Source organism: Homarus americanus, unplaced genomic scaffold, assembly GCF_018991925.1.
Source record: "Homarus americanus isolate GMGI-L3 unplaced genomic scaffold, GMGI_Hamer_2.0 scaffold57965, whole genome shotgun sequence".
In the NCBI taxonomy this organism is placed as follows: Eukaryota; Metazoa; Arthropoda; class Malacostraca; order Decapoda; family Nephropidae; genus Homarus; species Homarus americanus.
Window position 1 is genome coordinate 387,982 of NW_024725031.1, and position 13,675 is coordinate 401,656.

The following is a 13,675-nucleotide window of genomic DNA, read 5'->3' on the forward strand; positions in this document are numbered from 1 at the left end:
CTTTGTGTTTACTGATCGCTGTACCAACATATTATCTTACCCAACATGAGTACAATTTGTAGCATGAAACTGAATTATCACTTTCTTACGCACATTTTTCGACCCCCATAAGTGCACTTTAATACTGCTTATTGTACTAGTAATTTTAATTAAGACAGTTTGTGGGATGAAAATCTCTCACCTTTTTACTTCCACATCAGTTATCACGTCTTTATATTTTTACACTACCCGCAGTAACCGGCAAATAAAGAGGAAATTTTTGAATAAAATATTACACAAGTTTTCCATTAATTAAATATATATTACACAAGGCTGCTGATAGTACAGTACTGTGCATAAAATATTTCTACTCACCAAACAACTGTAGGTGCGCGTGATCCATGAATATGCTGATAACCAAATAGGAAACAAGAAAACACGAAGTTCTCTCTAATAGAAAGCGTTTTCGTGTAATTCAAATCTTCAGGGGTGAGTACAGACTAAGGAGTAATTATTGACAAGGCTAATACCGTAAAGGAGAGTGGTCCCTAGGGACAGCAGGTGTCCACCATTACTCAAATTTATGTTGACAGATTCGGTATGTTTAATGAGACTAGATTCTATAATGTTCCTACTGACGGTTGAATTACAAGGTAAAATTGAGGAGGCATTATCCCAGTCAATGCAATGCTTATTATCCCTCATATGAATGAACAAAGCATTGGACTCCTGGCCTGTCCTAACACTATATTTATGCTGTTAAAGTCTAGTTATAAGATCTTTTCCCGTCTGGCCTAAGTAGAACATATTACATTCCTTGTAAGGAGTCTTGTAAATGCAGCCACCTGCATTGTTGGGGGATTTCTTAATTAACATTTGTTTTACAGTGCATGAATTACTAAATGTTACATTTACGTTCCAGGTTTTCAATTGTAGAGGAATTTGAGAGATTTTTTTGTTAAATGGTAATACTAAGAGATTCTTACTGTCAGGGGAGGTTTAGGATCAGTTCTATATAAAAAAAATCTTAATGATGTTAAGACATTTGTCTATAAAAGAACACGGGAATTTTAGTTTCAATCCAATATTATAGATATATTTATATTCCTCATCAATGAATTCCGGACTGCATATTCGTACAGCTCGTAAAATCATTGATGAGAATACTGACGGACTCTACTATGGTGGGCAGAATAATAATGAATATATGAACACACCTTAGTAGGTTTCCTATAAATAAATAACTTAAAGGTATTAACTACTCTGTGGATCAGACATTTTTCGTGTTTTCTTGTTTCCTATGTGGTTATCAGCATATATATATATATATATATATATATATATATATATATATATATATATATATATATATATATATATATATATATATATATATATATATATATATATATATATATATATATATATATATATATATATATATATATATATATATATATATATATATATATATATATATATATATATATATATATATATATATATATATATATATATATATATATATATATATATATATATATGTGTGTGTGTGTGTGTGTGTGTGTGTGAGCGCGTGTGTGTGAGCGCTGAGCCTATCGTGTAAACGGGTCATTAAGGACAGCTCTCGTGTCATGGGGTCATCAACATTTTCATTTAGAATAAGATATTTTTCGCCACATTCTATTTACAGCAGATCACAATAGCTGGTGCAGTTTTCTTGATAAAATTCATGAGTGATGAGTGTGTTGATGACTAACACCGGTTAACAGTAGATAAACTAGGTACTAGGATACTGAAATAGGTACTTCGGTGACACATTACGTAACATATCACGTATGTCTAAACACACACTATACCTGTTAGACTTTCTACCATTAAATTATTTTTGAATTAGTAATTTACACAGAGAGAGGAAAACAAATGAAAGGCTGAAATGTTGAACCACTTCTGCACAGTAGGTGTGAAAGTAATTTAGACGGCATTGAGCAGGGCACGCTGCTAGTAAAATAAACAAACAGAACCACCGGATACTTCAAGATCTAAATGACAAAAGACAAATTTGAATGTGCTCAATAGGCAGTAGAGGTTTAAGACGATTGTGAAAACAAGGGGAGGAAGTTTATTAACAATCCTTATATGGTAAACGAGTCCACATGTTTATCTTATCTCAAATTTGCGCGGTTGTCGCTGTCAAGTAAACAACTTCAAAGAAATTGCTCTGGTGAAAGAAGGGAATTTTCATCACATCATCATGAAGATTATTCCACACATTAAGTATATGTAACATTGTTATCTTATTGCTGGTGTTTCTGAGGGTATAATTTAGATTGCTCTAACACTACTATAGTCGCTCGCCCTACCTGTCACTTTTGATCAACATGGTGACGGAGGGTACTCACTTGTGTCAGTGTTACTCTTATTTCTCTGCTCCTACTCGCTCCACCGCCTCTACGCAGGTATGGTTTAATTTTAACAATTGTTTTAACATTCTCCTCATTGAATGCTGCTGTTGAAGTTAAATATTAACGCATAAAATGCCGGAAATGTCGAGTAATTTTCTTCTATCAAGGAAGATGCCAGGGCCACCAGTGGCTTAATTCAAACGTTTCCTGTCAGTTTGGTTTAAAGTTGTTAGCGATATCTTTTTAGTCGTTTGTTTAGCCGTATATATAATGAATTCTTCATATTTTTGGAAATTAAGAGTTTAGATAATTGTCTCAAAAATTCCTGTTTAACATTGTGACAAAGCTTTTATTTTTTTTTACGGAGTTGTGGTCACGGCTGTGATGAAGGCCAACCGGGGAGTGTAGTACTGTGCCTTTAGTTAAATCAGTTCTAAGTATCATCAGTGACAGCGGAAGAGGTTGTAAATAATTTAAAGTGAATACAAATTGTCAAGCAAGCTGGTAAGGCACCACTGCCAGCAGAAACCAAGTCGTGTTATAGGTGCCACAGAGACTTTAATAAAAGGGTGGTTATTCGGCAGGCAAAAAACTGAGCAAGGAGCGAGGCATCTCGGAGTGTATTCATTCACCCAGATCGCACGGTAATGCAGAGGGAAACAGCACAAGAAGCTCCTGCAGGGCTTGAAGCAGAGAAGGGGAGAGTCGAGGAGGAACAGGGACGGGTGTACATGGGTTATATTCAGGGAGAAGGTAGTGGAAGCAAGTGTGCCGACACAGGGCCAGGGGGCAGCAGCGCACCTTCCACCCGCCACCCGGGAGGTGGCACCAGCTCCGCCTACCAGCCGGGAGGAGGCGAGCGCCGTGTGAACAATAACATTTCTAACCACACCCTGCAAAATACAATGTACTTAGCAAATGCTGCAGCTTCTGAGAATGGGAGAGGGGGGGTTACTACTAAGAGCAGAGACGTTACCGAGAACAAATTCGGCGTGAATGGCATGTACACTAATACTGACACATTCCTTGATAAGAGAGAGGGGTTTGAAACACTACTGAAGGTACATCAACCCGATATTGTAGGAGTTGAAGAACGGTTGTACAAGAACAGGAGAATCGACCCAGAGGAATGCGAGTTTAGAATTGCTGGATATGACTCATTTACGAACCTTTCTCAAGAAACTTGCAAGAGGGGTGTGGTTATCTATGCTTGGCAAGACCTTAGAGCCAGCCAGGCGAGGGTACAGGGAGAGAATGTTTTTGAAGAGTCCAAGTGGTGTAAAATTAAATTAAAGGGCGGCGACTTACTTATCGTCGGGTGTATCTACAGATCCCCAAACTGTGGCCCACTAAATCAAAGAACTTAAAGAGCCTCAATAGACAATGCGGCGCTGCTCAACCCCAGCCACCTCCTTATCATGGGGGACTTTAACTAAGCGACATCGACTGGAGAAACGAGTTCACCCCAAATGACTTGAATAAACCTGCTACTCTTTTTGTGGAAACTCCGAGAGATAATTTTCTGTTCCAACTTGTTAGAGACCCGACACATTAGAGAGAGGAGCAAACACCCAAGCCACTAGACCTCATCATAACAAACGAGGAGGGTATGGTGGCCAAACTGTAACACCTTGCCCCAGTTGGCACCAGTCACCATATAGTGTTGTCATTCAGATTTAACTGTTACCCAGTTCAAGATAAGGCCAGGCCAAGGTCCATCATTCTCCCACACTCCCATCATCCTCCCACATTCACCCATCATTCTCACGCTCCCCCATCATCCTCCCATACTCCCCCATCATTCTCCCACATTCAGCCCACACTCCTCCATCATTCTCCCACACTCCCATCATTCTCCCACACTCCCCCATCATTCTCCCACACTCCCCCATCATTCTCCCACACTCCCCCATCATTCTCCCACACTCCCCCATCAATCTCACACTTCCCCCACACTCCCCCATCATTCTCCCCATTCTCACACTCTCCCATCATCCTCCCACACAATCCATCATTCTCCCACACTCCCTCATCATTCTTCCACATTCACCCATTATCCTCCCCATCTCCCACACTCCCCCATCATTCTCACTCCTCCATCATTCTCCCACACTCCTCCATCATTTTCCCACACCCATCATTCTCCCACACTCCTCCATCATTCTCCCACACTCCCATCATTCTCCCTCACTCCCCATCATTCTCCCACACACCCCATCATTCTCCACACTCTCCATCATTCTCCCACATCATTCTCCCACACTTCCCCATCATTCTCCCACACTCCCCACACCCCCATCATTCTTCCACATTCACCCATTATCCTCCCACACCCCCCGTCATCCTCCCACACACCCCATCATTCTCTCACACTCCCCCATCATCCTACCTTTTCAACCAATCACACATTACCGATGCTCATGTTGTGTGGGCTCATTAAGCCATGCTTCCTGCATTTTAGAATATGTTCGGTTTCATTGTGAAGTATCCAGTTTCTATTACCTTGTCTGCTTGTCCACGTCCTTGTGTAGTATATTGACCTTCCACCTTGGCAGATGTCCCTCTCTGTCAATGTATAGTTAGTGAAGGTGTTGGTCATTGTGATGTTTAACATCAGCCATGAGTTCCTTACTCCTGGTCGCCAGTCCCCTGCTGTTCTTCCCGTAGTAGGAGTTTTTCACACAAGCCACACAGTATCCTGTATATATGCGGTTTTTCCTCATCCTTCTGTCTTTCTTTTTCTTAACTATGTGCATCATCTTCATTCCTGAGGTCACGATTAGGTTTGTGGTAGATTCCTTTAGGAACCTGGTGATGCACCTTACTCTGTTGAAGTGGGGAACAGTTGTGTACCTGTTACCTGTGGTTGTCATATGTCCTTATCATGTCCTCTCTACTCTCAGTTATCTACCTGATATTCTCCAGACTCAGCAAGGGTCCCGAGGGGTAGCCCAGCTTCCCCAAATTTGAGATGATGTAGGATAGCTCGTCCTCCAAGTACTCCATGCTGCATATTCTGAAGACTTAAAAAAGAAAACCTAGGACTATTCCAGTCTCGGTCCTCTCCCTGTGTGCCAACAGGTAGTGCATGAAGTCATCCTCATTGATAGGCTTCCTGTATAGCTGCCATGTACCTGGTATACTTCAATGATTTGATGATGATGTCCAGAAAGGATAGCTGTCCTTCCACCTCTTCCTCTATTGTGAACTGTATCTTTGGGTGGACCTCATTCAGTCTGCTCAAGAGGTTTGACAGGTCAAACCTACCTAGCCATGTCGTCCGTTCCCCTACTATTTGTCTGGTGCTTTTCCTCCAAGGTGTTCATGAAGAGACAGGCCATCAAGGACGACCCCCATAGCCAAACCATTGTGCTGGAGGTACTCTCTCTCATAATGTGAAGGGGTCCATATGGCAGCAGCATGGGTGATATGATTAGTCCAATAGGTTAGAGGACCATTGGGGAACAAGATTGGGCACAGGATCCTCCTTATAATTGCATGGTGCACTCTTTGTGTTCATTCTTTTGAAAAAGTCCATTGTGATGAAACGTCAGGAGTAAAGTTGTTTCTCTGATCCTGTGTTTCCTCTGTTAGTATACAGTATAAATTATAATGCGGGGAATCATAATATCGAAAGTACTGTATAATGTCAAGCTTTTATATGAGCCTAAAATTTTATTTTGCAATTATTCACCAGTTCAGTATCTATATTTGTTATTAATTAGTATACAGGAAGTGGGCAAAGGATCAAATGAAAAACAGATTGTGGTATACCATTGTATTAAAGTAATTGTAATTGAATTACTTCAGACAATGGACATGAATCTTATAATTCCTCACCCTAATGTAGAATTATGTAAATGGTGATTTCCTTAAAATAAAGGAACACAGACTTACACACTAGAGACAGCCTAAGAATCAGTCTGGAGCCTGACATGCCTCATAGTAATTACATAAATGAGTGATTAAGCAAATGATGAATGGGTTGTTTCCAAGTACTGTAACTCCAACACATGGGTATTAATAAACTCCCAGTTTATCTAATCACACCAACACATACCAGGCAAGAAACTATGATCCTAAGCTAAATTGATGAATATAAGCATTACATAAAATGAACAACAAGAATAAGCACAATGTACAACCTATGAATAAAATTGTCTGATTTCAGTTAACGACACTATTAGATGTCTCTTTGGATTGTCATAAAGAAATTTATATTAACCTCATCTTAACTAAATTAAATATGTTACATCTTCAAGTTATACAAAAATATCTCAATTACCTAAGACCTTGGTAACCTATTTTTAGTATCAGGCCAGTTTCTAAGGCCTATTCATTACAATCTTACCCAACAGACAGATTTGGTGACTGGAAGGTGACAAAGTTTCAAGCTTGTTAGGGCAAAAGGACTTGATAAGTGAGGTACCAATGTATAGGTATATAACGGAGGCACCAGCAGCGACAGTGAGGCACTATGTGGCAATATGCTATAATTCTGATGATTGTTCAGAGGGTAAGACTTAATAATGGTCATCACAAAATATCTTTAGAATAAGACACTGTGATAATATAACAGCACAACTTTACTTTTGCTTCTCGATTAACAATACTGTAGTCAAGGACTGTGGAGAAGTACTGTAAAACTTTCTCAAGAATGTAGTGTGTGTGCACATACCCTGAATGTGTTAAAAAAGAGAATCTATTGACAAACTATGCAAGTCAATTTTTTTACTCACCAAATCAGCTGTTCACTACAACTACACACATTCTGATGTGTACATAGTATTTACTTCATTCCAATCAGCAACTTACCATCTGAACAGGTCATAGATTTTCCCAGCCTCCCAAATAAGCAACTACAACTTTTGCATTTTCTGATTAAATTTCAATGAACCAAATGAGCATGGTTGTGACCAGCAGCTTGTTGCCAGTGAAGTTAAGTGCAACAAACTGTAAAAATAATGTTGCATTGCAAGTTTAGCACTGAACAGTAAAACTATTAGTGGATGTGATAGCATCATGGATGTAAGGTCTAAAGAGCCTCCCTTTCCCATTTTGGGCAAAACATAATATTTATGAACATAGCACAATGGAAAAGGGAGATTAGTAAACCATATGTGACAAATAAAATTTTCTGCAAGAATGCAATGCAGTATATAAATCGTGTATCTATTATTTCTGGACGGTTAAATTGACCCCACTTTGTAGCAAACGTGTTTCATGCTCAAACCAACTGACTAGCTGTTTTGTTTTGTTTTAAAAAAATATTTTCTGCAGAGAGAATGAGAGGAAAAGAAAGATTGTTGAAAGTAAAAGTAAACCTATGTTATAATATGATTACCCATAGCATTATTATAATATCTATAAGACAATAAAATAACCACACTATAGATAATCAGGATTATCACTGGCAAATTTGCAGTTTTACACATTGTCTTTCAGTTAAACAGCAAAATAAATAAATAAATTAATAAAAAATAATAATAAATAAACCTCCTCTAAAATGAGTTTTCTCAGATTGCTATCACTGCAAAATGTTTATAATGTTGACGAAACATCAGCGTGGATACAACAGTTCCAGTACCGGTAACATTATACTACAGTATATATATCTGTTTTATGTTTCCATTACTGTACTGTAAAGTATGCATAAAAGGGGCAAGTAACTTTTGAAACTTATTATCTCTCTTAATTATCCTGCAGCAAATGCTAAATGTTTAAAGGTGTAAGATGTGCATGGTAATATTTTTATAATTTCAGAGGAGGATGGATTTGTATATTGTACACACACACTCAGATACTCACACACACAAACATTAGTACAGTACCTGTTCATTACTAGTCATCTCCACTTTTCATATTTAAGAGATGTAAAATTATGATAATGTAATGGACTTACATTACCATTACAAGAGCAGCTTGAATACTAACATCAATACAAGAATTATTCATTATACGTTGCAGCTTTGAGTGTGTGTATGTGCTGTGCCCTGAGGCAAAATTCTCTCAAATAATCTTAAACATTAATAAGTTTCCACTCTGTAAGGGACACTTTCCAAAGGTCTCTAGATACAGTACATGTTAGGGGTCATACCAGGGTTTCAAAACTGGCGTGATACTGTTTTTGGAATGTTTGTATGCAAGTGTGTGTGTGAACATACTTGAATTTTTTTTACATATTTAAGTTCTGGGATTCATGGCTGGCATGACACTGGATTTTAGGCCTATAGATACACTAACAAAACGTCTCCTTTGCTCACACACACACACACACACACACACACACACACACACACACACACACAAACACTCCAAAAACGGTATTGAGCACCTTTGAACCCAATATCACCCTTTGGTTCACAAACTAACCCATCTCGCCTTATGTGCGTAATTCATCCTAAACTAACCAAACCTACTATACTAACCTATTCTTGTACTGTTTGTTTGAATGGGTTAAGGTTTGGTTAGATTAGCTAGGGTAGTATTAATTAGGTTTTTTCTTCAAATTAACTTTAAACATGTTTGTTACTAAGTGCAGAGTTGATTGAATATCCTTGAAAAGGTAATTATTTATCAATTTATCCCGAAGAAACTACAAGGTGTAATGGCAGAACTACAATACACTGAAGACCCACTATTTCTATAAGAATACATAGGTATATTTTCCACAGATGAATTCATGTTCAAATTCATGTTCAAATTTCCAGGCAAAAGCAGTATAGTTTCTATTGAGGGATATTGTGTTCAAGAGGCTGACATGTTATTATGAATGCTAATTACAGTATATATAATATCTGTTCTCAAAATATATATGAACATCAAACTTACATTCTTAAAAAAAAAATAAAAATAAAAAATCTAATACATGAATAAATCTCCTGACAATTCTTTGGGATATACTGTACTCACTAAGGAAAAATAAACATTCAATATGTACAAGTGAAAGTACTAAACTAGTTAGACCCACAAAATTTGTATCACACTACAGTACAGTATAGCACATTAAGCTAATCATATTTTTACACAAGCCATGAGACCAGAAAACAATGATCTACTCTGTACAAATGACCCCTGGATTAACCTGAGGAATTATATACCAGGTTCCTTCAGCAATATACCTTCCACTGCTTCTTATACACTTTTACAAAAAACAACTTAAATATAACAAAAGATTATGAAATTGTGCATAAATGTTAAGTCAACCTAACAAACAAAAATATTTTAGTACAGTACCTGACAAACATTCTTGTAGAGTTCAATACCCTGTATATAAAAGCATGCTGCACTCTATTGGTACAGTGAAACTGCAATGAAGGAAAGCATTTTAGTAATAATCATAAAATTCACAATAACTAATGGTCTGTAATACCAAGAAAAAAAAACCTTTCTACTCGTAAGGCAGATCCTGGGAGACCATAGACAGCTGTGTTCGGTTTGCACTGCTTCTTAATTCTAATTACCAATCTGTATCAGGCAAAATATGTGAATTTTGAGTTTAAAATGTTTTGTACAAGATTTAAATTTTTATGGAAGTAGTTTGCATAACAGGATTGTTAGTTTGTCTGCTAAATATTAGTTTTTTGTCCAATAGCTATGTTTCTCATGCCTGATTCCTTCAGATTTTGTTGCCAATGTGAAAATACAGTACAGGCAAAGTTTACATCTGATGGTACAATACTACGTACAGTAGTATGGTTCCAGGGTACTGTAATGCTCATTTGTCAAAGATACAGTATTTGGTTTTTGGTCAGTAGCTCCTTTCTTTGACTAATTCTCTTCCATTTTTAAGAATTGTCAGACCTTTGTGAAAATATAAACCAAGAATACTGATGATGATTCTAGCATTCATGGTTCCAGGGCTAGGCTTCATTTTTTATTAAATATTTAGTTTATACACAGTAGCTTCATCTCACGCAGAGAGACTTTGGAACGTTTCATTTAACTGGTTTGATCACCGAAGAATTATACTGTACTGTACCTTCATAATTCTCTCTTGTTTAGGAACTGACTGAAACATTATGGAGAACATTTGAATTTTAGGAGTGAACTTAATATTTGTACACTTGCAATTTGCCGCCTTGTGTAATTATATTTTTTAACTTATAAAAAGTTTAAATCTTATTTTTTCCATAATTTTCTGCTGATGATGTTAACAATCAACTCTAAGTTAAAAGCAATTTTTTTGAAAGTTTAAACCCCCAATATAATGGACTTTGGCTTTAACAGACACTGACCCTTTCGGACTACGCTCTATTCGTATCTAAATTATCACCCTGTTTAGCCCTACACTGCATAACACTGATTTGTTATAGAGCACTTTGGTCCTCCCGTGAAGTTATTTTTTTACTAGGAAAAAAAAATTATGAAAATCCATAATACACACAAATCAACTGTTCAGTTGTTCCTGGCAGTGTAGCGGTCATTATTACGCATCATTTTACCCCAACACTTACAACCAACTAGTAAGGATGTGTTTACTAATGTGTAGAGCAACTTTGTTTAATCTGCTGGCCTGTGGTCCACCACACTCTCGCCCCAGCTTGAACGTGTTCTCTTCCTGTAAACATCAGTTAGTTTGGTGAATGTTAGTGGTGATGGTGATTATGGTAATTGTTGGTGGTGAGTGTAGCAGGGAGGGGGTGTCGGGGTCTGGAACCCCCCCCTTTTCATCAGAAAATTCCAATGGTTTTCTTTAATGCAGTATATATTGTACTCAGGCATTTTTGTATAGTTAAAAGTAATTACTATTGACATCAGAATATCTCTTAGTATCAAATGCACATATCTAGAGTGTCCGTCCCTCGTAACGATCTTCAAGAGTGAAGTGCTTCCCCATCTGGAGTACTGTCACCCCGTCTGGTCCCCGAGATATGCTAGGGACTGTCAGTTGGTTGAAAATGTTCAAAGGAGGGCCACTAGACTGGTGCCTGCACCTCGGCACCTCAACTACCCTGAGAGATTGGAGAGCCTGAACTTGCCTAGCTTATACTACAGACGAGCAAGGGGTGACCTAATTGAGGTGTATAAGCATCTCACGGGGCACTACTCAGTCCAGTGTTCTTACTTGGAGCTGGCGGACGCTCGCCCCACAAGGGGTCACAGCTCAAAATTGAAGAAGCCGTACGTCCAGAAAACTGTGAGGGCAAACTTTTTCGGAGTGAGGGTTGTGAACTCGTGGAACAATCTACCAGAAAGTGTTGTGACGGCACCGAGTGTGAGCTCTTTCAAGGCCAGATTTGACCAACACTGGAGCAGGTTCACGTACATTCAGGAGACGGTGCATGCCCAGTACCTGCCAACAGTGCGTAACAGAGAGCCAGTACATGACTAGTACTTGCCAACAGTGTGTGACAGAGACGTGACCGATCGCCCAAGCGGCTAACGAGCCGATCAGTGGTGAAGAGGATAAAAGTAAAAGCTTCAAAATGCCCATGATGTTCGTCACATTAAAAATAAATAAATAAATCGGGGCTTACAGCGCTCCCCCAAAACTTCCCAGCTGGGTGGGTTCACTATGTTCTTCCACCCACAACTCCCTGGATCCACCTCTGTGTAGGTGGTGTCAATGAGTGTAGGTGGTGATGGTGAGTGTAGGTGGTGATGGAGAGTGGTGGTGGTGAGTGTAGGTGGTGGTGTTGATGGAGAGTTGGTGGTGATGGTGATTGTTGGTAGTGAGGGTAAGTGACCTACATGGTCACTTTAGACTATGATGGTAGACTTTTGGCTTTAACAGGCTGCTGCCCCCCAGCATTAGTCCATTATATCGGGGTTTACTGTAAATGGTTTTGACTTGAAATAAACGAGTTTATCAATCTTATTAAATCTTTAAAATATAATGAAGATAAAATACTATTGATTCCTGGTAATTGAATTCACTGTTAAACCTATGTCCATAAAAATACAAACAAAGTGCCTGAGAGTATTAAAATATTGTAACCACAACTGCTAAAATAAAATAAAAAATAAAAACTTACATTGAGGGCAAGTTGTACCTGTAGGGCATTAAGGACTATCAATAAGCATGATGGCCCATCTGTAGAACCTTAGGTGTGCCCTTAGTAAATGGCAGAACTGTAAGAAAATTATAATTTCCAGGTTAATTGTTGTGAATATGTTTTATTCTGTGACCAGTCAAATGAGTCCCAGACCTAACAGGCCCCTACCTTAACTATTGGGATTGTCCTAATTAGCCTCTATCATATTGGACAGATTAGGACTGATCATAACTGGGGTGTACTTGAGTTGCAAAATTTTTTCTCTAAAAAATTGTTCTTAAAAACTAATACAGTATTGTATATTATATTCTGCTAAAATGTGCTTTATATTTTAGTGAATGACAACAAAAGAAAAAATCTTAAATGTGTTAAGGTAGTTGAGCTTGATAAATAGGATTTACTCAATCTTGATGTGAAAAATTTATGGTTATGAGTGATGCTTACATTAATAAATATGACTAAACCTTACATGATGTACAGTATAAAGTATTTTAACAAATTAATGAAACTAAAATATATTTTATATTGATGAACCAATTTAGACTACTGGTAATTTAAACTGACGAAATGCCTATTTCAGGTTTAATTGAGGTGTTTATTAAATACTTCTTAAGCATTCACAATAAAAATGACAATTAAGGGGATGAGCAAGATTTACTGTGAAAATTTTCTTAACTTTCTTTGCCACTTGATATTAAAACTTACCGAGTTTTCCTGATTTTTAGTGAATCACAGATAACTATGTTGTACAATATACTGAAGGCAGTATGCTTAGAATAAGTGAAGCTTGCTACACCTTTATCACATATTCTACTTGTAATATCCTTCCAGTACCGTAAGGCAGCCTCGACTCGCTTCTAAAGGCAATAAAGTGGCTTGAAAAATTATCATAAAATTAGTTTTACATCAACACAATTTAGGATTGAATGCTTGATGAAATCTTTGATAACAATTATCACAACCAAGTACTGTAATGTGCCCACCTAGTAGTACAAAACAGTAATGAATTGCTAAAAAAAAAATATCAATACCAAAGTACAGTACTGAACTGTATAACACTTTCTCTTCATAATTATCCTCTCTATCTTTCTTGTAAAGTGATGGGGATGGATCAGTTCATAGGTTGGTTAGGGCAGTTATTGGCTGGGGTAACCCACACAGTGGGTAACTGTATTAGTGATAAACAAGTTGGATTTGTGATATATCATTGCCTCAGTGCCAAAGTGTTGTAACTCCACACTTTGATCAACACAATTATAATAAAGTGTCCTATAATAATGGGGTTTGTTAATT

The 13,675-nt window shown here is 37.7% G+C and overlaps 1 protein-coding gene across 1 annotated transcript in view; it reads left to right on the top strand.

Moving 5' to 3' along the window:
• Positions 1-2,343: 2,343 nt before the first annotated feature.
• Positions 2,344-13,675, top strand: part of LOC121864609 — a 30,022-nt gene continuing 18,690 nt past the window's right edge. The window contains exon 1 of the mRNA XM_042363696.1: positions 2,344-2,438. Within this exon, the coding sequence (XP_042219630.1) occupies positions 2,361-2,438 (78 nt within the window). The 5' untranslated portion in view covers positions 2,344-2,360. The remainder of the gene's footprint in view (positions 2,439-13,675) is intronic.